This window comes from Episyrphus balteatus, chromosome 2 (genome assembly GCF_945859705.1).
Source record: "Episyrphus balteatus chromosome 2, idEpiBalt1.1, whole genome shotgun sequence".
NCBI lineage: Eukaryota > Metazoa > Arthropoda > Insecta > Diptera > Syrphidae > Episyrphus > Episyrphus balteatus.
The window spans coordinates 61,465,467-61,479,091 of NC_079135.1; the positions used below are offsets into that span (position 1 = coordinate 61,465,467).

General features: G+C 32.1%; 1 protein-coding gene across 2 annotated transcripts in view; it reads right to left on the bottom strand.

The window, feature by feature from the left end:
- Nucleotides 1-13,625, bottom strand: part of LOC129912757 (uncharacterized) — a 91,359-nt gene that overhangs the window by 47,476 nt on the left and 30,258 nt on the right. For both annotated transcript variants that reach the window (XM_055991154.1, XM_055991155.1), the window contains one exon: nt 10,440-10,558. In XM_055991154.1, coding sequence (XP_055847129.1) covers nt 10,440-10,558 — 119 coding nt within the window. The remainder of the gene's footprint in view (nt 1-10,439; nt 10,559-13,625) is intronic.

The following is a 13,625-nucleotide window of genomic DNA, read 5'->3' on the forward strand; positions in this document are numbered from 1 at the left end:
AAAGCTTCGCGAATCATTTCTTTTAGCTCTTTTCTTAGCTCTGAATTACTTTTTTCTATTTGATTTCGAATCCCTTGCATATCCTCTGTCCTACTAACACCTATCGATGCCGTAACGAGATCCTGAATGTACGAAGGTAGATCTTGTTAATTTTGCTTAGTTGCTGGAGTTGTTTTTGTGGACGTGTTATCTCTAACTTCAATAGCTTGCGAACCTGAAGGCCCTATAGGATCATTATTACCTGTTCCATTGGGTCCTACGTCGGAAACACTTTGGTTACCCTGTTCTTGGTCAGCCATTGTTTCTTGACGAAAGTTATTGTTGTTTGTTCTATTTGTTGTTATACGCCCACGCCCACGATTGCTGGAACCTCGAGCGCGACCTCGATTAGAACTATTAGTGCCCCAACTTCTACCTGAACGAAGATTATGAGATCCTCCAGAAGGATACATATGAAATCTTGGACTATATAATCCAAAATCCTTATTCTTTCTAAACTATGGAAATATAATATGTGCTGAAGTTCACAAAAAAAATTATTTGTAAAATTGTACCAAAAAAAATATACGAAATTAAAACTAAATCAAACCAAATGAAATTAAATAATCAAAAAAAACTCTATAAACCAAAAAACTGAAAAAGAAATAAACCAATCAATAAAAAAAAATCATAAAGGAAGATAATACTAAAGAAAACTGTATTTGAATCAAAAATAAACGTAAATAGTTTTGTGAAAAATTGTATCATGAATTTGTCTTGTGGATGTGACGATGCGAAAGATAAAAAAAATGAGAACTAAAAATCGAAATATCATACATAGGTATGTACATAATGCTCACTCGTAAAGTTTGCTAGGTAGATGGATAATTAAAAAAAAATTGAAAATTATGAATGAATTATGCGTTTTGAGTAGACGTAATTTTTAGGTGAAATTAGGAATATAATCAACTCGCTGCTGACATAGCACGATGCTTCCAGAGCTTATGCTATCGGTCGGTTGATTTTTTTTTTCCCCACCTATACATACTTTCAAACTTTATTATTTTGGAACAACTATAAATTCGGCTGGGCCAAAAATACGGATTCACAAAAAAAAATCGTTCAAAATATGAAATTGAAAATTGATTTTGGTAGAAGTAAGTGACTGACGCAACAGACTAAACAAGGAAAAGATTCAACCTATTTACTGGACGTTCGTTCACCAATTCAACCTCACAATTTAAGCGAAACAAAATTACTTAAAGTCTGTCTAGAAATCAAAAACAAAAAGAAAATAAAACACTATTATTTTTCAAAATAAATTCAAAACTTAATTTTTATAAAACATAATAAAGGACTAATCGGGCCCCACGTTGGGCGCCACCTATAACGGAACCTGGTGTTGACGGCTAGGACTCTGGGTAGTATGTCATATCAATAGCAATAGGATATCGCGTTTCTTGTAGCAGGGGAATTAGGCCCTTTGAAGGAACATAACTACCTCAGAGTCTTTGAACCTTTCCTTCCACTTACCACCATTACAACCCCCAGCTTATAGGTACTGGAGGCTGATCCTGGCAGCAGGAAGGAAAGGGTGTTCAGTTGTACTTAGGCGTGGCATGCTAGCATATGGCACATCCTAGCTCGTCGGATGGGGGGGTTCTTGCCAATGTAGAAACTGAACGTTCGTTACGAAATTACATGCCGGAAATGATTAATAAAAGTTTTTGGTTCTGAAGAAGAGCCCAATAGTCCTGTTTAATCCATCTACGAAACATTCTTCACGAGTGAGGAGAGCGCTGGTTGGTGTTGGCTCTCTGAGGATTTTCCCACCCACGTATCGCAAGGATACGACCTTGGTTGTTATGTCCTCCATTTTTATAACAACCCCTAACTCGATGTTTAAAATGCAAAAAGATCTAATACATGCTTACCTCAAAATTTATTCTCATACTCGATCAAAATCTAAAAATCAACTTAATAAAAAAAATTCAACCCATCGGTGATCTTGGATCCTCTTAATCTTCATTCTTTATTTCGTCACATCGCCACATCCACTTCCGACTTCGTTTAGCAAAACATAATTCTAAATAAAATTATTCGCTGATACAAAAACCAACACATACACATTTCTTCATTCCGAAGAAAATTCAAAAATTATGTTCTTTTCTAACCAAAACAATTTATTAATACAAAAAAACTTAACCTAACAAAGGATATAAACTTAACTAATTGAATATAGTAAAAAAAAATAATTCTTAATCATAACTTTTCAAATCAAATTCAAAAAAATAAACAACAGTCGATAATTATAATTGGTAGTAAATTTGTTAAAAAAAATATGTAAATTCAGTTTAAAGAATAATGAAACAAGAAAAAAAATCATAAATCGAAAAGTCAACGAATGTACATATATGCTTTTCTCATAAATTAGTTTCAAAAAGAGTATTGCCTACTTTGAGGCGAAACCACAAAAATTATTTTAATTATGTTTCCGAATTTATGATTGTTTTTTTTTTGTTTTCATAAAATGTATTAACCCCCTTCGGGTAGGGGAAAAGAAAGAATATACCCGAGGTAGGCATGCCTGTCGTAAGAGGCGACTAAAATCCACCCTCCGTATACTGAGAATGACGTATACAAAAATATGGAATGAATAAAACAGAAAGATATAGTACCCCAGGTGGCAATTCAGATTTTCTGGAAAATCCACCCTCTTCGGAGGTCGGCTCTAAGGATTCTGGGGAGAGCCAATTATTCCAATTCGAGCACTTGATAAATCCGTTTTCAAGAAAACCCATGATAACGCGATCACCACCACCAACATCGAGTGCAACCGGGCAAAAGAGTCTGCCTAAACTGCCAGAGCGTGCAAAAGAAGACTCAGAGAAAAAAGATAATCTTGAAAAAGACAATAACGATCTTCGTCAAAGACTCGACGAAACATTGAAACTCTATCAAGAGTTGAAAGAAGAAATCAATTTTCTAAGAATTGAAAATGAGGCCTTAAAGAAAGCCCATCAAGAAATCGATCTTCTCTGCAAGGAAAATGATATGTTAAAAATAGCTCAAACACTTAAAGAAACAAAAACAACTCCACAGCAAGTGGTTATTCACGAATATAAAACAGACGAAGAAGAGCTAGAACGTGAAACGGAAAGATCCTCCAAAAATTCAAAAAGACGTACCAAAAAACGTAAAGTTTTCTCCTCACCAGAGGGTGCTTCTTCTTCAGAGACAGAAGAAATAAAAGAAGTAAATGCACCAAAAGATACAAATATCAAAGAAAAACCGGTTAAAATAAGGCCACCGCCACCGATTAATGTTGTCGGAGTTGCGGAGTTCAATAAATTACAAACCATTTTAAAGGCGTTACCGCCAACGAATTTGAAAGTTATCTCGCTTAATAACAACAAGTGGAAAGTTTGTGTAAAAGACTCCGATAACTATCGTCTACTTTCGCGAAGACTGAATGAAGAAAAAGTAGAGTGGTACACATATGAAAACAAGTCGGAAAGACCCCTACGCGTCGTGGTGAGGGGCTTACACTCTTCATGTCAAAAAACCGACATCATTAATGATCTTAAAGAAAAGAATTACAAGATCTTAGATGCGGAAAACATAATAAAGAAAGAAAGACAACAAAAAGATAAAGAAACAGTCGTGGTACAACGTGGTCTTCCACTATGTATACTCACGTTCGATAAAACAGAAAAACTAGAGGAAACTACAAAATCAAAAGAATACTTAGCCTCGTAGTTAAGATCAAACCTCTAAAAAAACATACAAAACAAGTCCCTCAGTGTAGACGCTGTCAAGGGTTTAACCACACACAAACTTATTGTAAAAAAGAACCTATATGTGTGAAATGCGCGGGAAAACACTTAACTGCAGATTGCACCGGAAACAGCAAGAGTCCAGCGAAGTGCATAAATAGCAACGGAAGTCACCCGGCAAGTTATAGAGGCTGTGAAGTAGTTAATGAGCTACAAAAACGCCGAGAAAAAATTCATGCCCAAAGAAAACCCACAAAGAACCAAACTTCTAAGCCCCCAAAAAAGGTAAACACAACAAAACCCGCCACTGGTAAAGAAAATCAAACGCCAACAACATCAAACATGTCTCCAAAGAAACGTAATGGAAACTCATACGCTGAAATGGCGGCTTCACCCGTAATCAAAAATAATTCCGAACCTGTCGCATTCTCTCAATGCTTGGCTATAATTTTGTCAAAATTTGAGGATCAGTTAAAACTTAACAAATTTATGTCTGAAAGGCTTTCTAAACTCGAAGATTTTATTTTATCCAACACTATTCAAAATATAAATGATGGAAAAGCTTAAAATTATAACATGGAACGCCAACGGATTATGGCAAAGACTTGGAGAATTAGAAATGGTTATGCGGGAAAAAGATATTGACATTTGTCTGATATCAGAAACCCATGTTAAAAAAGAATCAAATTTCAATATAAATGGTTTTCTAGATTACCACGCAATTCATCCGTCGAACAAAGCAAGAGGCGGAGCATCATTATACATAAAAGATTGTGTTAAACACTCGACAGGTCTTAAGCTTGAGCTTGAGTCGATGCAACTTATAAGTGTGCAAGTTGAAACTAAGCATGATGTACTTAATATCTCATCTATATACTGCCCTCCGCGGTACAAAATTGATAAAAATGAATTTTCAAACTTGCTAAAATTACTTAGACCAACTTTAATTATCGGCGGTGACTTTAATGCAAAGCATACGTTTTGGGGTTCTAGATGTATATCTCAAAAAGGTCGAGCGTTATACGAATCCGGTATGGAGAACAATTGTGACTTTCATTCTACTGGGAAACCAACTTATTGGCCGGCAGATACCTCCAAAATACCTGACCTGATTGATTACTTTATAGTCAGGGGAATACCGTCAAATCGAATTAAAATAACGGAATGCTTTGATCTTTTTTCAGACCACTCTCCCGTTATACTCACAATCAGCGAAAGTCTTGTTAAAGTTGAAATGCCACCTAGACTAACAAACGGTAAAACTAACTGGGAAGGCTTTAAGAAAGATATTGAGGATAATGTTGAATTAAGGGTATCACTACAGACACCTCTTGAGCTTGAGAAAGCGGTAGATAATTTTGTGCATGTTGTTCAAAAAGCCGCATGGAACAATACCCCTTGCCAAAGAGAAATTTCAGGGTACAAAGATGCTAAATATCCCCAAGAGATAAAAGACGTACTAAAAGAAAAGCGAAAAGCGCGTAAAAAATGGCAACAAACTCGTGCTCCTCAACACAAATCTAATTCAAATCGCTTAAGTAATTTGCTTAAAAAAATGATATCAGATTTCAAGAACCGCGAAGCTAAAAATTACCTTGAAAATTTGACGGCAGGTAAAGAATCTAACTACTCTCTATGGAAAGCTATAAAAGCCACGAAAAAACCTAAGCTTCCAGCACCTCCGATTATGAAAGACCAAAATGCATGGGCAAGAAGCGACAAAGAGAAAGCAAACGTTTTCGCTGATTACCTAGAGGACACATTCAAACCATTCAATGGGCAAGCATTGAATGATAGTATAAATATGAATTTAACGTCAAGTGAAAACTTTATCACAAGAAATGTTACACTCGCCGAATTAAACAAAGAAATTAAGAAGCTAAAGCCAAAAAAAGCACCCGGATACGACCTAATTACAGCGGAAATTCTTAAAATGCTCCCACGGAAAGGTTTAATAAATCTCCTCTATATAATGAATGCCACTTTAAGGTTAGAATACATTCCAAATAAATGGAAAGTCGCAGAAGTAATAATGGTCTTGAAACCTGGCAAACCATCACACGAAAAGAAATCATACAGACCCATTTCACTGCTTCCTGTAGTATCGAAGGTTTTCGAGAGAATATTTTTGCAGCGACTTCAGCCAATAATAGAAGAAAAAGGTCTTATACCTGAACACCAGTTCGGTTTTAGAAACAAGCACTCGACGATAGATCAAGTGCATAGAATCACCGATGTCATTGAGAGAGCTCTCGAAGAAAAGAAAATTTGTTCAGCGGTCTTTTTAGATGTATCTCAAGCTTTTGACAAAGTATGGCACGAGGGCCTCAAATTCAAGTTAAGACAAGTCCTACCTGAAGGACTCTTTACCATTCTTAGAGAATATCTAGAGAACAGAATTTTCCGCGTCAGACACGGAAATGATTACTCAGACTTTAGGGAAATAGTGGCTGGGGTACCACAAGGTAGTGTTTTAGGTCCTATTTTGTACCTTCTATTCACACGCGATATACCTCAAACAGAAAACACAATTGTAGCTACTTTTGCTGATGATACCGCAATACTTGCAGTAGGCAAAACAATCAACGAGTCGACAAGTAAATTGCAAAATGCCCTTAACAATGTCAATGAATGGACAAAAACGTGGCGAATAGCGCTTAACGAATTTAAGTCAGTCCACGTGGACTTTACATATAAGAAAATAAATAGACTACCTGTTTTTATTAATACTACTCAAGTCCCATTTGCAAATGAGGCAAAATATCTCGGGATGACTCTCGACGCGAAATTAAAATGGAAAGCGCATGTTAAAAATAAATGTGATCAATTAAATATGAAATTGAGAGAAATGTACTGGTTGCTAGGACAACATTCTAGACTAAGTATCGAAAACAAATTACTAGTTTACAAGCAGGTACTAAAGCCTGTCTGGACATACGGTATTCAACTCTGGGGTTGTACACGCGATACAAATTTAAATAGATTACAAACTTTTGAAAATAAATTATTAAGATCATTTGTAAATGCGCCGTGGTATATAAGAAACGAAGATCTTCACAGGGATCTTGGAATCCCCACGGTTCGCGAAGAAATAAAAACGTTTGCCCAAAAACATCGAAAACGGTTAGTCGAACATACTAATAGAACAATACTAGAAATTCTCGACGAGACAAACTTAGTACGACGTTTGCGAAGGACTAAACCTTCCGATTTGGTACAGTGAAATTTTTCAATTTAATTCCTTTATTTCGAAATATCGGCATTGATTAATATAAATTAAAATGTTTTAGAGATTTTATTTATTTAACTTCCTTTAAAATATTTTTTTGATAACATAAATTTAAACCATTACTTAATGATTTAATTTAAAACAAAAGTTATTTATTTATTTTTAAATATCATCAGTAGGAACTTTCATCGTTACCTACAACACGTAACTTAACTTCGAGAAAGATAAATTGCTAGATAAGTTCCATCTGAACTTAGTTGCAATCGGGAGGAGGAGGTGGTTTTAGTGGTTAAGAGTCCCACATATCTATGAGCACGCGTTTTCCGGTCCTCATAGAATCTTTTGAAGATTTCAACACCTACCCACGGACAAAAAAAAAAAAAAAAAAAAAAAAAATAAAATGTATTAAAAATTATTTCTTAAAAATTAAATAATTTATTTTCTTTCAAAATTATGTAACTCAAAATTATAATTTAAGACACTTCTCAAGTCACCACAATATCTAAAAAAAAATTGACCTTGAATGTATTTTTTTTTATCTTATCAAGTACCACGTCATTTAATCAATCACAAATCGATTTAGGTACAATTATTTAAATTTCCTCTACAAGAAGGTAAGTATTGCATACTTAGTCAAGTATTGCATACTTATAGGAAAATATGTTTTTTTTCTTTTACAACAAATTGTGTCAATGTATGTGATTAAGTTGGAAGCCGAATGCTCAAATTAATTTCTCTTTTTTTTTGATAATAATATTTTTAAAAAAACTTACCACGACTTTACATTTCCCTTTGAGGAGGTGCACCGCATCATAGGTCTATATCTGCATATATGTAGTACCATTTGTACCTGCTATTATGTTTAAACGAATATTATAAAAAAAAGAAAAGAGAAATTCACCACAGTTATGAGAGTGATAGCACTTACACACACACATTAGCTTGTAATTGGATGTTTTTTTTGTTATGTACTTTCGTTTTATTAAAGAGACTTTGGTAATTAGAAAAATAACGATCTTAGTGTGGTGAAAAGAGGTGAGGGGAGTTAAATTTATTTTCTATTGTGAAGTGATCATAAAAAAAGAGAAAAATATACAAAGATTATATTAAACAAATTAAAGAGAAATGCATATATGAAAATGAAAATTAAAATGAAATTAAATTATTTTAGCTAAGGTGAATTTAGTGATGCTGATGTGTAAACTGATAACGCTGATGATAGGGGATATGATTTGGTGGTGAACATCTGGTGACGCTGATGATGATGATGCTGGGTGCTGTTTCGGGTGTGGTGACTGTACCAATTCGGGATTTTCTAGGTTTTTTTTTTATGACTTTCACACTGGTTTTGGGGGTTTTACTTCTCGGGCTCTTTGGTTATGCGAAAGGCATGAATTTGGTACTTATTGGAGTACCTCTTTTTGTTTTTTTGTTTGGACTTGGGGCACATGTGGGGTTCAGGTTGCTCATGGGGTTTAGGTTTTTCGCGTATGTTTTTTTTTCTTTTTTTTTTTGTTCGTTTGTTATATGAGTTGTAGGATAGTTTAATATCTTTTTTTTCAGGGGCTTAAGAAACACAAAGGCACACACATTTACTGACACTTATGGTCTTCGCATTGAGTTTTAACACTTTTTGCATGTGTTTAATGTCGTTTTTTGCGAGATTTTATTGTTTTATGCGAACGAATGCGTTTTTAAATATTTTAATATTTTATGTAGCAATTATTATGTAGTTATTAAGTTTTACTTAGTTTTAAGCCGCATGTGATTTAAGTTTTACTTAGTTTTAAGCCGCATGTGTTTTAACCTTAATTTTTAGTATTTAAGTTTTAACTATTTACTTCTTTCTGTTTTAACTTATTTTATTGTTATTTGAAACTAGTTAACAATTTTACTTAAAAAAAAAAAAAAAAATTTTACAAATTTGAATGAAACCGAATGAAGCCGTCCAATATTACCCGCACAAGATAGAAAACCAAAAGAGAACGATTCGCGGCAACCACGGCCTTTTATAGCCACACGGCAACCCTTTCCAATTTCGAAATAATGCGGCCATTTTCGAATTCAGCAGAAATGGATTCCGGAAGGTTCCTTCCTAGCCTTAATTTTGACCAGAAATTTATAATTTATATCTTGAAAATCATTAAAAATTATTTCGAAAATAGGTGTGTAAAAACTATAATTTTCTAGTCAAAAACAGCTCAGAGAAACAACCCGGAAACACTTCTATGACCCCGAATTGCATTGGTATGCGTGAGCTTGGATTTCATATTTTCGAAAATCAAAAATCAGCTGCGTATTTTTAGAACTTTGCCGCTTACAAGTTTCTCTTTAGTCAGCAAATCTTTTTGTACTAAAAAATAAGCCCACCACAGCGTCAGCGATATCCACCATCATCCACATCCACACGTTATTCTCTTATCTTGAAACCATTTGAATCAAATTGAAACAAAGCTAGGTTCCAGTTTAAGCTAAGCCAAAAACCAAAGATAATAGAATACTCTATTATCATCATAAATTAGACTACCTCATCAACTGTTGCTAAATTTGAATTTGAATTTGATTTGAAATTAACAAAAATAAAATGAGTATGCCTATACAAGATGGGCGTTTCCTACAACACATACTTGGGAAGAGTACTCGAGATAGGGTCGAACGTAGCAGTTGTATAAAGAAAGTGTGACTAAATGATCGTCAAACTCCTTTGCTCAGCGTTTAACAAATCTTAGCTTTGAACTCGCTTTGTTTACTATGAGATTAATGTGTTCGGTGAGTTCTTAGTTTGAACTAAATTGGACACCCAAGTCCTTGAAACTAAATACTCGACAGAGCTTGTGTTGCGATATACAATAATCGAAGGCGTTCTGGACTCGTTTTCGAGAGAAAGTAATTGTTTGGCATTTGACTGGGTTTAGAGAGAGACTGTTTTTCCAACACCAAATACTAAAACTTTCAATGTCAGCTTGTAGAAGGATCCGGTCATGGTTTTTTTTTATTGTCTTAAAAATCTTCATATCATCGGCCAATATGAGAATTTAACTTGAACTTATGCATGAAATTACATCATTTATAGCAAGTATAAAAAGAAACGGACCTAAGATGATGACTTCCCTGGGGTTCACCTAAGCGAGCAATATAGGGGTTAGAAAGACGGTTCCTGAATTTATCTTGAATCTTTTCTCAAGGTATGATTCTATCCAGGCTATAAAAAAAGGAGGAAAACCAAAAGATTTCCTACCGTCAAAAAAAAAAAAATTGAATATTTATGTAAAAAGGTAAGAAGATTAGTAACAGTTGATTTTTTCCTCATTAAACCATGCTGTTGTTATGTTCACATACTATAGATTCTTGCTGAAAAATGCAAAATTCTCACAAACAACTTGTTCAAAAATCTTCGGAATACACGAAAGTTTTGAAATATGTAGGTCTGTAATTCTTTGAATATGCCCTCTTACCTCTTGATTACTTGCAGCTATTACGTAATTTGCGGATGTGTCTTTTTCAGTTGCTCCTTGATAATGAAACTGGGATATTGGACGGTAAGGTTCTTCTTTTTGGCCAAAAGGGTAAAGATCTGAAAGAAATTAAATATGTATCTACCTATAATACCAATAAAAATATTTTTCAAAAGTTTAATTTAGTTTCGACTAACAAACGCACTTTGAACTTGAAATTGTAGAAGATCTCGTTATACGACGACCTTCGCTCAACGTAATACCAGTTGAGAGTTCTTTTCTCTTAAAGGTAGTGTAAAGAAACAGTTTGCACATATGATGCTTACAACATCCTGTCAAGGCATAAAGTTGCAAACAAAAAGTGGTAGAAAAAAATTGGAATCGATAGATATTGTTAATATATAAGTCACACAAACAAACAAAGAATTTAAAAATCTGTTAGTCGAGACATGAACGTTTAAAAATCAAAACCGTGATTTAGTGATAATTCACTAAAGATCATCAGAAAAGGTATTTGAAATAATATTAATATTAGAGAGCAAAAATATAATAACTTGACATACGTGTGCCAAATTTTTTTAACTTAGTTCTTGGCTTATGTGTTTATTAGAAGTATTACAGTATTACATATTTTTACATTTCAATACACTGTTTAAAAAAAATTCAAATTTACATTACATTGATTAAAATATGCTTTCACATCAAGGAGTGCAGTGCATATATGAATATGGGTGACCCAGCTGTTTGTCCCACCCTCATTCGATAAGCTGAATATCATAACTCTGATTTTTCGCACTCGTAAAATTCACCTTTTGGCCGCCATATTCGATCTTGGAGCAAAATTCATTTGAAATGTATGCATTTCGCTTTGAAAAAACACAAAGCGCCTTCAAATTAGTACAAATTTACAATTACCTATTGATTGATTTTATTTTTTTTTTTAAAGGTACCTAAAGAATGGACTTTTTTTTTTAAATGGCTGCTGCTGTCATTTGATTAAAATATAATATTCTTGTATTGCAATTAAATACTTTTTATATTAGTTTTTAATAAATTGGTATTATATTTTAATACAATTATATTGAAAAGTAATAGAATAATATTAAAATGTAATACAATTATATTAAAATGTAATACAATATATTAAAATTGAATACAAAAATAAAAGAATCAAATACAGCGGTATTAAAAATCAATACAAAATAAGAATTAAACACACGGAGGTTATTTTCTAATCATTTTTTATTACATGTAGTAAACTTAATACTTAAATATTGAAATTTAAAAAAAAAAAGATTTAAAATGATTTGAAAATTTTAGAAGTATTAAAATACTCCAGAATTTTTAACCGTGTAGGAAAAAGTTTGTTGTACAAAAAACGTGGATAATTGATTTTGGCATCTATAATGTTAAGAAAACTTTTTCGATAGATATTCTGAAAAGTTACAAGCCAAAAAAAAAACGTTTAAGTTTTGACATTGTTTACCTTAAAATTCTTTACTACACTGTTAAAAATTCTAGAGTAATTTTTAATACAGCACTTGTATTTAATTTAATTTAATTTTCAATACAAAAAATATTAAATTTTATTACTTCCAAATTATTAAAATTATTTTAATCGTTTTTGTATTAAATTTCAATGTTAAAGTATTAAGTTTACTACTTCTAATACAAAAGTTATTAGAAAACAACCTTCGTGGGTGAAAAATTAACCCGCCGATATTAAATTCTAATCTTGTATTAAATTTTAATACCGCTGTATTAGACTGTAATATTTTTGTATTACATTTTAATATAATTGTATTACATTTAAATATAATAGTAATAAAATATAAAACAAATTTATTAAAACCTAATATAAAAAGTATTAGGTAAATTGTAATACAAGAATATTAAATTTAAATCAAATTAAATTAAAAATCGAAACGACAGCAGCAGCCATTTAAAAAAAAATAATTCATTGTTTGACGTACCTTTAAAAAAAAAAATGTAAATACAAAATTGTAAATTTGTACTAATATGAAGGCGCTTTGTGTTCTTTCGATGCAAAGTGCATATATTGCAGATAAAGTTTGATCAGCAACAAGATTTCACATGCCACAGTTTGCGAAACAGACAAAAAAGAAAATAATATTACCATTATTATATTATTTATGATAGAATAATTATTTTCAGTAATTAATTTTGGAAAAATTATACTTTTATTAACTTTCAATACACTTGGGATTCAATTGAAATATTTTTGTATTATCTTTTGATAAAATTCTTATTAGAAATTAATATAAAAAGATTACATTTTAATATGCAATACCTGAAATTTAATACATTAGGTACTAAATTCTAATATAAATTGTATTATTTTTAAATACAACTTTGATTGAAAAAAAATACAATTGTATTAAAATTTAATACATTTTTTGTATCAACTAAAAATTTTTAATATTATTGTTGTGTACACGGTTAAAAATTCTGGAGTATTTTCTAATACTTTTTGGGTTACATATACAGTCGTCGGCATAATTATTTTGACTAATTTACAATTCTCGATCTGATAAGAATAATTTCTTACGGTTAAACTTTATATAAGTAAAGTTAATGGTTATTTATTAAGTATGTTATGGTGAATCTCATGGTGGTCAAAGTAAGTCATATGAGTGAAATTTGGCTTTCAGGCAGTTTTTTTTCTATTAGAAGTGCTCTTTTTTAAGCGCCATAAGTATTTTGAATAGCATTCTTTTTCAATTTTGGTAAGGTAAAGTAATACATTTTGCTTATTTTAAGCATGTATCCAACTGTTGAACATGTTAAGGCTCAGATTCTAAGCCTTTAAGGTATAATTACAAAGGCCACTTTTTGCAAAAAGTCAAAAAGTGAACATTTTCAAACTCATTTTGTGACAGTTTTTCCCATCACAAAATTAAAAATATTGATGCAGAAAGCTTATTTTTTGGTTTAAAAAAACAATTTTTGTAGTTTTTTCTAAAAAAATAAAAAAGCGCTAAAAAGAAATAAAAATTTTTTACTTTTGTAAATTTCTCACTTTTTCACTTTTTAGCCCATTGTAGATATGCCTTTAACAAATTGTTTTTATACAAAAAAATATGGTTTCCGCATTTTTTGTTTAAATTTTCTAGCCCGAAAAACCATACAAATATGCGTTTGAAAATTTTCACTTTTGTACTTTTT